This window comes from Nomascus leucogenys, chromosome 17 (assembly GCF_006542625.1).
Source record: "Nomascus leucogenys isolate Asia chromosome 17, Asia_NLE_v1, whole genome shotgun sequence".
NCBI classification, from domain to species: domain Eukaryota; kingdom Metazoa; phylum Chordata; class Mammalia; order Primates; family Hylobatidae; genus Nomascus; species Nomascus leucogenys.
In genome coordinates, this window is record NC_044397.1 from 18,404,520 (window position 1) to 18,420,790 (window position 16,271).

The following is a 16,271-nucleotide window of genomic DNA, read 5'->3' on the forward strand; positions in this document are numbered from 1 at the left end:
CAAGTGATCTGCCTGCCTCAGCCTCCCAAAGTGCTGGGATTATAGGCGTGAGCCACCACACCTGGCCCCAAATGGATATCTTAAAGCAGCAAGAGATTTGCTGCTATACAGGTCTCAATTTTCTTTCCATCTCCTTTTTACACATCACCCCGATTTTTAAAATGATAATATGTGTACTATAAAAGAGTAATTGGGATAAAATATAGAAATCTTTGGCTATTCTTAAAAACTTATTGGTGTCAATATATGGAAAGTGATTCTTCAGAATTACAGTGAGGAACAGTTGCAGAAAATTAAAATACAAAACTAAAGGGACTTTTGTTTTCATGGCCCTTTAGACCTATATATTTAGAAGGAAGACTTACTACCTATAAAAAAAGATTATAAAATTATTACATGACATAATTATGTTCTAACAGATGAAAACACACTAACTTTTCTGCTGAAAATTTAAATCTTGTATATTATTTTATGTGAGAATTTTGCTATAAAATTACATTGAAATGGTACATCTAACTAGCATAATTTTCCATAATTTACTGAATGATTACTAATTAAGCACTTTGTAAGGTATTGCCTTAGGTACAAATATTTTGTGACAGTTTTTATTTACAAAGAATTATCTTAATAACTTAATTTTCTAAACTAATACAGTATAGATGTTAAATAAGATAAAAAGTTTACATTACTTACTGCTTGTTAGTACTGCTGCTTTTAAATATTTAATAAGTATTTCAGGCTGAGTGCAGTGGCTCACGCCTATAATCCCAGTACTTTGGGAGGCCAAGGGCAGATGAATCACCTGAGGTCAGGAGTTCGAGGCCAACCTGGCCAACATGGTGAAACCCCTTGTCTACTAAAAATACAAAAAAAGGTTGGGCGCGGTGGCTCACGCCTGTAATCCCAGCACTTTGGGAGGCCAAGGCAGGCAGATCACAAGGTCAAGAGATTGAGACCATCCTGGCCAGCGTAGTGAAACCCCATCTTTACTAAAAATACAAATATTAGCTGGGCATGGTGGGGTGCTCCTGTAGTCCCAGCTACTTGGGAGGCTGAGGCAGGAGAATCGTTTGAGCCCAGGAGGCGGAGGTTGCAGTGAGCCAAGATCGCGCCACTGCACTCCAGCCTGGCAACAGAGTGAGGCTCTGTCTCAAAAAAAAGCTAACAAAAACAAAAACGTTAGCCACGTATGGTGGCACGTGCCCATAGTCTCAGCTACTCGGGAATTTGAGGCAGGCTTGAACCCGGGAGGTGGGGGTTGCTGTGAGCCAAGATCATGCCACTGCACTCCAGCCTGGCTGACAGAGTGAGACTGTCTCAAAAAAATGATAATAATAAAATATTTATAAGTATTTTATATAACATTCCATCAGCATTTACACTTGTGAAATCTCCATCACAAATCTTTGCTGATTTTAGTGTTAGGAGCCCAGTTCTGATGCTGACAACACTGCTGATTTTAATTTCAAGGCAATCATTTTCAATGCAGAATTTTACCTTAGATTAAGAAATTCAACTCCTTCTGTTAAGTCAAAAGATTTTAATAATTCTGCTGCTGTTAATTTTTATGTAATATTTTGATTATAGTAGCTTAATAAAATTCATGATTGTATTGTTTTCAAGGAGATTCTAATAGTTAAATATGTTTTTGTGTATAGATATAAATTTTATGGCTTAATGGTTTATAATCTTTTCCAAGAAAATTGTATTTTTCTGAATTGTTTACTCTGAAATGTTACTGTGCAAAGGCACACTATAGTAGATCCCACAGAATGTTGAATGTCCATCTCCACCAGCTTAGTATCTTAAATCTTTGCTTCGAAGAAGTTCTTGCTCAGGAAGTTATTCATTCAGCAACCTAAAATTGTTTTTTGAGTACATATCAAGCACAGGGTTCTGAGCAATGTCTTAGGAAGACCATGAAGGTGAATAAATGAGTGTTTCTACCCTGAGGAATTTATCAAAGACTTTAAGTTATCTCCTTAGAGGTTTAAGGCATATAGGCATATGCTATGTATACTAAAGGTGGTATGGCATAAGAGTACATATAGTCACCAACTTAGAATTGTTTGACTTGGCCGGGTGCAGTGGCTCACGCCTGTAATCCCAACACTTTGGGAGGCCAAGGCAGGCGGATCACGAGGTCAAGAGATCGAGATCATCCTGGCCAACATGGTGCAACCCCATCTCTACTAAAAATACAAAAATTAGCTTGGCATGGTGGTGCGTGCCTGTAGTCCCAGCTACTTGGGAGGCTGAGGCAGGAAAATCGCTTGAACCCGGGAGGCAGAGGTTGCAGTGAGCCGAGATCGTGCCACTGCACTCCAGCCTGGTGACAGAGCAAGACTCCATCTCAAAAAAAAAAAAAAGAATTCTTTGACTTATGATCTTTCAACTTTACAATGGCACGAATGCTATACACATTCAGTAGAAATTGGTACAATAGTCCCTTGATGCTGGGCAGCAGCAGTGAGCCACAGCTCCTGGTCGGCCACGTGATAACAAGGGCAGACAACCGATACTCTACAGTGTACTGTGTTGGTAGGTTATTTTGCTCAACTTTAGGCTAATGTAAGTGTTTTCAGTACATTTAAGGTAGTCGACTAAGCTGTGATGTTTGGTAGGTTAGGTGTATTGTATCTATTTTTGACTTAATGATATTTTCAACTTTCCATGAGTTTATGGGGAACTCACCCCATGGCAAGCTGAGGAGCATCTATATAAAGAGGTAAAGGAGTTCAAAGGAAAGACGCAAAGAATGCTTCTGGCTGGAAAATTTGGAAAGCTTCTTGGTTTGGATCTTGAAGAATAAACAGTATTTTGTCAGCTTGAAATTTCTAAGAGGAGGCTATTTCATGCAAAGAAAATGGTTTTAGGTTTGGATTATTGTGAAAATGGAAGCAACAGTAAAGAGAGGAGGATAGTCAAAAGGCATATAATTTTTATTTTTATTTTTATTTTATTTTTATTTTTTTTTATTTTTTATTATACTTTAGGGTTTTAGGGTACATGTGCACAATGTGCAGGTTTGTTACATATATATCCATGTGCCATGTTGATTTCCTGCACCCATTAACTCGTCATTTAGCATTAGGTGTATCTCCTAATGCTGTCCCTCCCCCCTCCCCCCACCCCACAACAGTCCCCGGAGTGTGATGTTCCCCTTCCTGTGTCCATGAGTTCTCATTGTTCAATTCCCACCTATAAGTGAGAACATGTGGTGTTTGGTTTTTTGTCCTTGCGATAGTTTCCTGAGAATGATGTTTTCCAGTTTCATCCATGTCCCTACAAAGGACACGAACTCATCATTTTTTATGGCTGCATAGTATTCCATGGTGTATATGTGCCACATTTTCTTAATCCAGTCTATCGTTGTTGGACATTTGGGTTGGTTCCAAGTCTTTGCTATTGTGAATAGTGCCGCCATAAACATACGTGTGCATGTGTCTTTATAGCAGCATGATTTATAGTCCTTTGGGTATATACCCAGTAATGGGATGGCTGGGTCAAATGGTATTTCTAGTTCTAGATCCCTGAGGAATCGCCACACTGACTTCCACAATGGTTGAACTAGTTTACAGTCCCACCAACAGTGTAAAAGTGTTCCTATTTCTCCACATCCTCTCCAGTACCTGTTGTTTCCTGATTTTTTAATGATGGCCATTCTAACTGGTGTGAGATGGTATCTCACTGTGGTTTTGATTTGCATTTCTCTGATGGCCAGTGATGATGAGCATTTCTTCATGTGTTTTTTGGCTGCATAAATGTCTTCTTTTGAGAAGTGTCTGTTCATGTCCTTCACCCACTTTTTGATGGGGTTGTTTGTTTTTTTCTTGTAAATTTTTTTGAGTTCATTGTAGATTCTGGATATTAGCCCTTTGTCAGATGAGTAGGTTGCAAAAATTTTCTCCCATTCTGTAGGTTGCCTGTTCACTCTGATGGTAGTTTCTTTTGCTGTGCAGAAGCTCTTTAGTTTAATGAGATCCCATTTGTCAATTTTGGCTTTTGTTGCCATTGCTTTTGGTGTTTTAGACATGAAGTCCTTGCCCACGCCTATGTCCTGAATGGTATAGGCATATAATTTTTAATGGGGAAAAACTAATTAAATTTTAATAAATTACAGCCAAAATGTAGCAACCAGCTAGTGATAGCTGTTGCTACTTTTACAGCATTTGTATGTCATGATTTAAATTTGTATATGATATGATAGCTATAATTTGTTTTCAGATATTGAAAGCAAATAAAAGCAATATTTGTTTTGTGATACATTTTGTTGTGTTTTTTAACTTATGTTTCAACAGGAACAATATAAACAGGCATTCCCATCACAGTTAAAGAAACAAGAGTCATCTAAGAGCCTGAAGAAGGTTATTGCAGCTTTGTCAAATCCAAAAGCAACCTCTAGTTCACCAGCACATCCAAAACAAACATTAGAAAACAACCACCCAAATCCATTCTTGACAAATGCACTTTTAGGTAATCACCAACCAAATGGAGTTATTCAAAGTGTCATTCAAGAAGCTCCTCTAGCACTTACTACCAAAACTAAAATGCAGAGCAAGATTAATGAAAACATTGCTGCTGCAAGTAGCACCCCTTTTTCCTCACCTGTAAATTTGAGTACAAGTGGGAGAAGAACCCCTGGCATTCAGACACCTGTAATGCCCTCTGCCTCTCCCATCCTGCATAGTCAAGGGAAGGAAAAAGCAGTTAGCAATAATGTAAACCCAGTAAAAACACAGCATCACTCCCATCCTGCAAAATCTTTAGTGGAACAATTCAGAGGAACAGATTCAGACATTCCCAGTAGTAAAGATTCTGAAGATTCAAATGAGGATGAAGAGGAAGATGATGAGGAAGAAGATGAGGAAGATGATGAAGATGATGAATCTGATGACAGCCAATCAGGTTATTTTCTTTTTAAAATTTAAAGTATTTCTCTAAATGCTATGTGAACCAAACATTTTAAAGGATTTCTTAATTCATACTTAAAATCAGTGTCATTTACTATGTTTCACACAACTTTGTGCATTTCTATAATGAGCTTGTAAAATATAGGAGTAATTGATACTGGAAATCCTAAGTCAGATTCTCAGCTTGTTATTCATTTGACATCAAACAAATAATCACTTTAGGGAGAATACAAATGATGCATAAATTAAGACATAATTTCATCAACTTGCTTAATTTTTATTTCATTCAGGACCACTCTTTTTTCATTTCTTCTGCTACTTGTTAAAATGTATCACCAGCTGTTTTGAACAAAGATAAAATTATACTCATAGTCATTCAGAAAGTACCAAAAACCTAAATCTCTATGAATGTTCATCAACAACAGAAAATTTGTTAAATAACATATAGAGGACTCTCTGATTTAATTTTGAGTCACTTTTTTTTCTTTTTGCTGGGTCTGGGGTTAACTTCTTTGCATTTTTATTTTCCCTCCCTCTCCTCATTCCACAGAAGATTGAAAACATAAAATACAAGAGAGCTTAAATTGTGAATACAAAAATGAAATACATATTATAAACGTCTGTGGATTTGTTACTGGTCAACTACAGATTCAACTAATTTTTTTTAGCAGCTAATATGAATAGGAAAATATACTCAGCTGTACAATTTAAAGTGTCTATAAGTTAAAAACAAACTTCGTGCTCAGGGTAAGAACCACTCTTCCTGGGGTTTCCATGAAACAACTTTGTATGATAGATCATAAATATCAATATTCATAGCTTTTAAAACTAACTTTTATAATGAATTTCAATATAGGCAAATGGTATAACACAAACCAGAATTCCACAGAAGCTATTGTACGTGAACTATGAGGAAACAGTCTAAGTGTCACTCCTATGTTTATCAAGTTTAATCTAGTAATAGATTTTACATATGTAGAGGAACGGATGCATCATACATAGAACTACGTAGCTAGAACAAACTTAAACTATTGAATTATCTTACTATAATTATTTCTGTAAGCCTGGTTTTTTGAGAGGCCTGAAAAGCCTGATGAAGTCTTGTATGTAAATAGAAAAACTGCAGCCAAAAGACCAAGAATCTCCTGTTGAAAATTGTTTTCTTTTACTCCAAAGCCAAAATGGAAGTATGATGGTAGTTCCAGATTTCTCTTTCTCATATTTGACTTACTGTACTTCATAAACCACTGGAATCTGTTAATTTGAACAGTCAATTTAATCCCCTCTTTTACTTTAGTTTCTCTGTTAAATAAAAAATTATTTTGATGCCATTAAGCAGAACTCATCATGTGAATAGTGTCACATGAGAACTGTTGTATGATTAAAGTGTTGAGTAAAACTTACACTTAAAAAAATTTTTTTGAAGATTGATAGCCTACATACACTGTTCTCAAATAGCTTATAACATTTACTCTGTAGGAAAATTGCTCATTTGAGTTCTCATTCACAGGTGCTGGTTCCTGAGCTAGTCCATTTAGACACAAACTGCAAATTATTGGTGATTATCTAGTTATAATATACAAATGCTTCTTTTACTTCCCAGAATCAGATAGTAATTCAGAATCAGATACAGAAGGATCAGAAGAAGAAGATGATGATGATAAAGACCAAGATGAATCAGATAGTGATACTGAAGGAGAGAAAACTTCAATGAAACTGAATAAAACAACTTCCTCTGTCAAAAGCCCTTCCATGAGTCTCACAGCTCACTCAACACCTCGTAACCTCCACATAGCAAAAGCCCCAGGCTCTGCTCCTGCTGCCTTATGTTCTGAATCCCAGTCACCTGCTTTTCTTGGTACATCTTCTTCCACACTTACTTCAAGCCCACACTCTGGTACCTACACTTTATTTTTATTATTCTAAAGTAGAAGTCAAACCATAGCAAGAATATTTATTGATAGAGTGTTCTGGAGATGATCTCACTCAATCAAGATTAAAGTTAGATTTTAGGTTGGCTAAGGAAGGTGAGCATGTATTTTCAAAGGATATGACTCATTACCTAGTCTTTCCCCCACCGAGTTTCCAGTTTAAGGATCTGATTGATGACAGTTCCTTTGGTTTTGAACCTTTCTGCTTTTGTGTTCAGTTTGTGCTTCTAGAATATAGAATTTAATTGACAGTTGGACTTTTTTGTACAGTTGACCCTTGAACAACGCAGGATTTAGGGGCACTGGCCCCACACACAATCGAAAATCTACATCTAACTTTTGGCTCCTCAGAAACTTAACTGTTAGCCTACTATTGACCAGAAGCCTTACTGATAACATGAGTAGTCAATTAACATATGTTGTATGTGTTATATACTGTATTCTTACAATGAAGGGAAAAGAAAAATGTTAGTAAGAAAATCATAAGCAAGAGGAAATATATTGACTCTTCATTACGTGGAAGTGGATCGTTATAAATATCTTCATTCTCATCTTCATGTTGAACAGGCTAAGGAGGAGAAGGATTGGTCTTGCTGTTTCATGGGTGGCAGAGGCAGAGGAAAATCTGAATATAAGTGGACTCACGCAGTTCAAACCCATATTGTTCAAGGGCCAACTGTACTTTATAAAAAAGCTCACTTGGTTACTTAAGATGCTATCTGCCCAACATATAGCCAGTGTCATTTCTATTAGAGAGTAGCATTCTTATTCCATTAACATGCCATGTCCTTTTTTTTCCTGTTTGACTTTTTATAAATTCCTAGAGGTCTTCATTAAACATTTCTACATTCAATATTCCACAACTACTCTCAGTTCTCATTCAGTGTCTAAGAAAATATAGATGTATATAGTAAAATATTTTGTTTTACTTATTTCACTCTCGTCAATTTCTAGCTTTATTTTCATTTACCACATACCAATATGACAGCCTACTAATTTTAGATGAACTTATTTGTGTTTGTGAAACTTGATCTCGGTCTTAGAAAATTTTTACATAAAATCATAATCCTGTTCCTTGGTGGTTTAGGTTAATTAAAAGACCTGGTAGTGTTTTTGACCATGGATTTATATGGACATAGAAATTAAATCGTCTTTAAATATATGAGCCAGCTATTGAAATTTTTCAGCATCCGAAAACTCCTATTTTCAAAGTCAACAATTTAAATAGATTTTCTGAAACCTCTATTTCTCTCCTGCTTCTCTAGCCATTTCTTTAATAATAAAATGACAGGAAAGGTGTATATTTTTACCTTGGATTGTATTTTCTTTAGAGAGAAAAACTAGTTATTCTGTCACTCAGACCCAAAAGAAGAAAAAAGCCCCCTGCCTTATACAGTGTTTTATTGAAAACCATCTAAAAATAATGTATAAATTACAGAAATACACTAAATCCAAGTTATTAACATATACTTTTTTAAAGAAAAGTTTCTAAACTATCAAGATTATTATCTATATTAATGAATGTTTTATATTAACCGATTGAATTTTTTTAAAGGCACTTCCAAAAGAAGAAGAGTAACAGATGAACGTGAACTGCGTATTCCATTGGAATATGGGTATGCAAAATAAGGTTTTCCTTTTTCTTTTTCCCCCATATATTTATGCATGTTTGATGTATACTTGATTTCTCATTCTCTACAATTAACAGAAGAAGTACATAGCTGCATAGTATTTATTAGAGCAGAAGAGCCAGAGCAAAGGGCAAGGAATTCGGTATATCAGAAAACTGAAATTAATCCTGTTTCCTGGAGGTATGGCAGAGCTGGGGTGGGATGATACAGCCAAGTAGGAATGTGACTGAAAAAGAACCAAGAGCAAATCAGATGGCAAAGGGCAGGAGTACATGAGACTGTGAGAAATTTTTGTGAAGATAGAATTAAAGGACAGTAAAAGCCACTTTGGTCAAAATTGAGGGACTCAACCAGAGTTTGGCTAAAATGGTTTAATTAGAAATGACAGGTTTTAGACTGAATGTACATGAACCCCAAGCAGCAGAGAGCCAGATTTATTTTACTCCTCCCTTAAAGCTTTTCAGATGTAAAAAATCAGCACACATTGACATGTTACTCAAATGTCAGAGTACCCAAAGTAATCAAGTATGATTTCTAAAAATTTTGATGGAGTTTAATATATAAATTGAATAATTAATTGTTTAGTTAAATTAGCTAAAAATCTACATAATTTTGATAGTTAATATATTTGGGTTGTTTGAGGAGTTTATTTTTGTTTTCATTTTTTGTTTTCTAGAGAACATGTATACTTTAACTTATTTTCAATTTTTAAAAGCTTAAGTATGTCATAACCTTCATTTCTGTTATGTGTAGCTGGCAGAGAGAGACAAGAATAAGAAACTTTGGAGGGCGCCTTCAAGGAGAAGTAGCATATTATGCTCCATGTGGAAAGAAACTTAGGCAGTACCCTGAAGTAATAAAGGTACATACTTTTCACCAAATAATGTACATTTGGTGCCTATTAAGCATGGTCATGTACAAAAAAAAAGTGTACTCCTTTCTCAGATAAAGTTCCTTGATACTAAATATTCTCTTGTATGGGACTATTGTACTTAACCTAAATTGATCTCCTATAAATTTAGAGCCCCTTGATAGAATATGCAAAACATTAGTGTCCTGAAGCTAGCTATACATCAAAGCTGGGTTGTAATTATTAAAACCTGAAGTGGAAAAATATGTGATTTTTTCAGTATCTCAGCAGAAATGGAATAATGGATATCTCAAGGGACAATTTCAGCTTCAGTGCAAAAATAAGAGTGGGTGACTTCTATGAAGCCAGAGATGGACCGCAGGTATCCACTTTTTAAAAAGTATAGTCTTTGAACCAAATAGTACCATAACCTAAATGAAGTAAATTTCACTACACTCTGGAGCATTGCCTTTCTTTAATTAGTTCATATGGCTATACATATAACTTTGTGGTAAGCACTTATTAAGGCCTCAATTAACTATGTTTCAGTAACAAGGAGCTTTGACATAATAGGTATCTTTTTCATATTTAAGTAAATTTTTTCTGTTTATTAATTCAACCAATAACTTTACAGTTTATATAGGTATAAAAGCATCTGCATGTTCATATGAAATATAGGAAAACATTAGTTTCCTGAAAAGTACAGCTAGTTTTAAAAACTAATTTGAATATGAAGACCCTATTATTATAAGTCAGTCCAAAAGAGGATATATATGCCCTAGTGTTTTGGAAGAATCTTGCCCATTTGATTATGCCACACTATATGATGCATTTTCACAAGTTTGATAAGTTTTTCTTTTTGTCGTTTCTTAAAATTAGGTGAATGAAATTTCTGGTTTTTGCAGAAATTCAGTTTTTACATTAAGTGGTACACATTTCTGAACATATCACCACAGCTCCCTTTGAGCTTACGGTGTTAAGTACACATCCTCACCAGTCAGCAAAAAGAACCCACCAAGGAGATCTCATTTCCTGTGTGTTTTCTTTAATGCTTTCCCTTTATTCCTTAGTTGTGTTCAGCTGCATGCGCTTATTATTCCCTTTAGCTGCATTGAAAGGGGTCCCAGTTAAGGAGTGATGAAACCTAGATTCTTGTTAATCCGTGAAATACTCTTGTAATTCTGAACAATAACAAAATAATGCCCCCTTTTCCCTCCACTTTATCTGCCAAATAGAAACGATTATAATTACACTTCTTGTCTCATAGGATTATGGCAAGATTAAAATGAGATCATATGCATAAAAATGTTTCAAAAGGCTAAAATGCTCAGCCAGCTGAAGTTGATATTTTCTTTCTTCATTGAACCTTTCTCTCTTCTGTCCCATTATAATGCATAGAAAATTTTTTTGGCAATTAATATTTTCTTTGGGAATAGGGAGCTTTTCTATCCTGTCTTACCCTTTAATTTTATAATTTTGAAATGGAAAAGGTCTCCCTCATTCTGCAAGAGGTTTATTTTGAGTTTGGAAGCTTAAAGGAATTTTTTAAGGTCACACACAAGGCTGAGACATAACTAGAACTCAAGGTTTCTGAAAAAGTAATCTTTTGCATACATCATGTAACCTATTTTCTATTGTAGTCCATGACTTTTAAAGAAAGAAGTTATGTCCAGATCTACCTGTCTCTTTATTGGTAGTTCTAAAATGTCAAAATGGGTTTATCTGAGATTTATAGAAATATATGGAAATATATTCTAGGGTTTTCTATTTTTTTAAAACAAAATATTTTGACTTAGACTAAATCTGTCACCAGATTCTTAGAATTTTAGTGAACCACAGTGTTACACATTCTATATACACGATATCAATTTTAAAGTCATAAAACATATTAGAAACTTTAATTGTTTTAAAAATCTTTGTTTCATGTTGTCAGATTCTTACTTGTATTATTTATGCCAAAGATATCTTTGTGATTTTAAGTTCACTAGATTTTTGTTCGGAGAGGAAAGCTAATTGCTATTTAACATATAAAGGATTTTTAGTTTTATATCAGTGATAATTAGACCTAATCTATAAAGCCTCATTACACAGAGTAGAATGTTCCTTGACATGCATTCACTTTTTATTAAATATAATCAGTGTTTTCCAAATGCATACTGTCTTGTTGAGATCAATTCCAATCAAGGAAATAGGATGAATTACTAAAGCCAAATGTGTTAAGCTGCCAACATTTCAGCAGAATGCTAGGGGAAACATTCGTAATTTTGAGAGCAGTTCTTTTAGCTAAAACCAAAATTAGTACGCAAGAATTCAGGATACTTTTAAAAAACAACAATTAAAGGTAAGTCATCCAAAAAAGTGTTCTAGTTAATTAATTAGAGATGCATATAGTTATAATACCATGTACATTTTTATATACTGGATTGTGTGATTAATAGGTTTAAGCATATGGTTAACTGGAAATGTATATCATTATATAAGAATGTTCTCTGGGCCGGGCGTGGTGGCTCACGCTTGTAATCCCAGCACTTTGGGAGGCTGAGGCGGGCGGATCACGAGGTCAGGAGATCGAGACCACGGTGAAACCCCGTCTCTACTAAAAATACAAAAAAAAATTAGCCGGGCGTGGTGGCGGGCGCCTATAGTCCCAGCTACTCGGAGAGGCTGAGGCAGGAGAATGGCGTGAACCCGGGAGGCGGAGCTTGCAGTGAGCCGAGATTGCGCCACTGCACTCCAGCCTGGGCGACAGAACGAGACTCCGTCTCAAAAAAAAAAAAAAAAAAAAAAAGAATGTTCTCTGAAAACCAAGATTATATATTTTTGTTATAGTAATTATAATGTGAAATAATTTTGATCACCCTAAATTTTGTAGAAGATGTAAAATATAGTGTGGCACAAAGCTACTGTTACCATGCAGTGATGATCATATGTATTTACAATATATCTGCTTTTGTGCAAATTGTATAAGTGGTTTGATGATGAAACGTTTAAAAACTGTGCATATTAAAAGACTAGAAGGAAATGTGTCAAAACTAATAATGGATGTAATGGTGATAACAATGGATTTTTTTTGCTTTCTACATTTTTTGCATGTTGTGTCTTTTCTAAAATTTGCTTGTTTTATGTATATAATGTGAAAAACAGGCCGGGCGCTGTGGCTCACGCCTGTAACCCCAGCACTTTGGGAGGCTGAGGCAGGCGGATCACTTGAGCTCCGGAGTTCAAGACCAGCCTAGCCAATGTGGCAAAACCCCTTCTCTGCTAAAAATACAAAAATTAGCTGGGCATGGTGGTGGGCACCTGTAGTCCCAGCTACTTGGGAGGCTGAGTAGGGAGAATTGCTTGAACCTGGGAGGTGGAAGTTGCAGTGAGCCGAGATGACGCCACTGTACTCCAGCCTGGGCAACAGAGTGAGACTCCATCTAAAAAAACAACAGAAAACCAATTTCCTGTCTTTTAAAAGTAAATACCCCTATTCTTTGTAATTCAATAAAACTGAGAATTCATAGTTTTCCAAATGCATGGAGATTGTACAAAATGATCTTAAATGTTGCCACTACAGTTTTCCAAGCTTCATGTATCTATTGGGATGTTTGATAGCAAATGAAATGCTGTATTTGTGGATTCATTAGTACAGTCAGCCCTCCATATCTGTGTTTTCTGCATTTGTGGATTCAAGCAATTGTGGATTGAAAATTCTCAGGAAAAAAAATGTATCTGTATTCAACATGTACAGACATTTTTCCTTGTCATTATTCTCTAAACAATATGATGTAACAACTATTTACATAACATTTACATTGTGTTTACTATTATAAGTAATCTGGAGATGATTTAAAGTATATAGGAGTATAGGTATAGGTTATATGCCAATACTGTGTTATTTTTATTCAGGGACTTGAATATCTGCAGATACTGGTATTCATAGAGGGAGGTCCTGGATACCAAGGGACAACTCTATTCTTAATCACTCTCCTATTAAAACATTTTCCTGGGAAGTATATTTTTTCATCATTTTTTAATCTTAAAACATATCCCAAAACCCCCAACATTAGTTCTATATGGTCTAATTTTACTTAACACATTACAAAAATTGCATCAGCAGAATTCCAATTCTCCATATATTATATATAAAATTTAGGAGATAATACTTTCTGCTAGAAGATAATATCTGCATTGCAGAATTCTGGGTTTTTCTCTGGTTTATCGAGAGAATGATTTATTCCTTCCAGGAGTATAATTTACATAAAAGGCCATTCGTCTCAACATTAAATACTAAAGAAGTAAAAAAGTTAATTGAAAACAAAAATGAGTCCCCTTACTCTCAAAGTCTATACAGCACCCTGTGATAAATCTGAAAGAGAAGCAACAGCCCATCAATATTTTATTTCAGAAAAGATAAAATCATTAATTTTTCTTACGTTTAAGAATTTCTTTGTTGCTAATATTATTTTTAAAGAAAAAAGCCCATAATTGAAAAAACTTTTTTCTTTAAAAAAAATATTATTGTGGCATATTTACATGCAATAAACTGAAATCGTTTTTAAGCATGTAGTTTGATGCTTTTCTTAGGGACACAGTGCTTTATTTATTTTTCCCTCAACTTTTATTGTAGGCTCAGGGGTACGTGTACAGGTTTGTTAAGCGGGCAAGCTGTGCATCACTGAGGTTCAGTGTACAAATGATCCTGGAGCACAGTACCTGATTGGTAGTTTTTCAACCCCCAGCCCCACCCCCCGCCACCACTCTCCCCGCTCAAGTAGTCTCCAGTGTCTACTGTTCACATCTTTGTGTTTGTGGATATTCAATGTTTAGCTCTCACTTGTGAGAACATGTGATGTTTTCTGTTCCTGCATTATCTCACTTAGGTGATGGCCTCCATATGCATCCATGTTGTTACAAAGGATAAGATATCATTCTTTCTGTGGCTGCATAGTATTCCTGGGTGTATATATACCATTTTCTTTATTCAGTCCACTGTTGATAGGCATATAGGTTGATTCCATGTCTTTGCTATTGTGAATAGTGCTGCAATGAACATGTGAGTGCATGTGTCTTTTTGGTAGAACAATTTATTTTCCTTTGGGTATATACCCAGTAGTGGGATTGCTGGGTCTAATGGTAGTTCTGTTTTAAGTTCTTTGAGGAATCTCCACATTGCTTTCCACAGTGGCTAAACTAATTGACATTCCTACTAGCAGTGTATAAAGTGTTCCATTTTCTCTGCAACCTTGCCAACAACTATTGTTTTTTGATGTTTTAATAATAGCCATTCTTTTTTTTTTTTTTTTTTTTTGAGATGGAGTCTTGTTCTGTCACCCAGGCTGGAGTGCAGTGGTGCCATCTGGGCTCACTGCAAGCCCCGCCTCCCAGGTTCACACCATTCTCCTGCCTCAGCCTCCTGAGTAGCTGGGACTACAGACGCCCGCCACCGCTCCCAGCTAATTTTTTTGTATTTGTAGTAGAGACGGGGTTTCACGGTGTTAGCCAGGATGGTGTCAATCTCCTGACCTCATGATCCTCCTGCCTTGGCCTCCCAAAGTACTGAGATTACAAGTGTGAGCCACCGCACCTGGCCAACAATAGCCATTCTGACTAGTGTCAGAATGAGACAGTATTTCATTGTGGTTTGGATTTGCATTTCTTTAATGATTAAGGGTGTTGAGCATTTCTGTGTATATTTGTTGGCTCCATGTATCTTTTTTTCAGGAGTGTTTGTTCATGTCCATTTTTAATGGGGTTATTTTTTGTTTGTTGAATTAAGTTTCTTATAGAGTCTCAATATTGCACCTTTGTCAGATATACAGTTTGTGAATATTGCTCCCATTCTGTAGGTTGTCTGTGATAGTTTCTTTTGCTGTACAGAAGCTCTAGTTTAATTAGGTCTCACTTGTCAATTTTTATTTTTTTTGCAGTTGCTTTTAGGGACTTAGTAATAAATTCTTTGCCAAGGCTGATGTTCAGAATGGTATTTCCTAGGTTTCTCCCTAGGAATTTAAGTCTTTAATCCATGTAGAGTTAATTTTTGTATATGGTGAAAGGAAGGGGTCCAGTTTCAATATTCTGCATACGTCTAGCCAGTTATCCCAGCACTATTTATTGAATAGAGGATTTCTTTCTCCATTGCTTGTTATTGTTGACTTAGTCAAAAATCAGGTGGTCATGGGTGTGCAGTCTTATTTCTGAGTTCTCTGTCCTGTTCCATTGCTCTGTGTGTCTGTTTTTGTACCAGTACCATGCTGTTTTGGTTACTGTAGCCTTGTAGTATAGTTGGAAGTCAGGTAAGTGTGATGCCTCCAGCTTTGTTCTTTTAGCTTAGATTGCTTTGGCAATTTAGGCTCTTTAGGTTTCATATGAATTTTAGAATAGTTTTTTCTGATTCTGTGAAAAATTATGTTGATGGTTTGATACGAATAAGCATTGAATCTGTAAATTACTTTGGGCAATATGGCCATTTTGACAATATTGATTCTTCCTATCCATGAGCATAGAACGTTTTTCCATTTGTTTGTGTCTTCTCTGATTGCTTTCAGCAGTGTTTTGTAATTTTTGTTGTAGAGACCTTTCACCTCCTTGGATAGCTATATTCCTAGGTATTTTATTCTTTTTGTGGCTATTATTATAAATGAGATTGCGTTCTTGATTTGGCTCTCAGCTTGGATGCTATTGGCGTATAGAAATGTTACTGATTTTTGTATATTGATTTTGTGTCGTCAAACTTTACTGAACTCGTTTATCAGTCCTAGAAGCTTTTTGTAAAAGTCTTTAGGGTTTTCTAGGTATAGAATCATATTGTCTCTTAAGACAGATAGTTTGATTTTCTGTCTTCCTATTTGGATGACTTTTATTTTTTCTTGTTGAATACCATGGATATTTTGCTTAATCATTTTTTGATTCAAGATATTTCTGGGCTTAAGATATGATTATATATGTATTTATTAATATT

At 35.5% G+C, this 16,271-nt stretch overlaps 1 protein-coding gene across 1 annotated transcript in view; it reads left to right on the forward strand.

The window, feature by feature from the left end:
• Positions 1–16,271, forward strand: part of BAZ2B (bromodomain adjacent to zinc finger domain 2B) — a 321,145-nt gene that overhangs the window by 185,685 nt on the left and 119,189 nt on the right. The window contains exons 9-13 of the mRNA XM_030796599.1: positions 4,302–4,908; positions 6,517–6,810; positions 8,400–8,460; positions 9,229–9,337; positions 9,606–9,707. Of these exons, the coding sequence (XP_030652459.1) occupies positions 4,302–4,908; positions 6,517–6,810; positions 8,400–8,460; positions 9,229–9,337; positions 9,606–9,707 (1,173 nt within the window). The remainder of the gene's footprint in view (positions 1–4,301; positions 4,909–6,516; positions 6,811–8,399; positions 8,461–9,228; positions 9,338–9,605; positions 9,708–16,271) is intronic.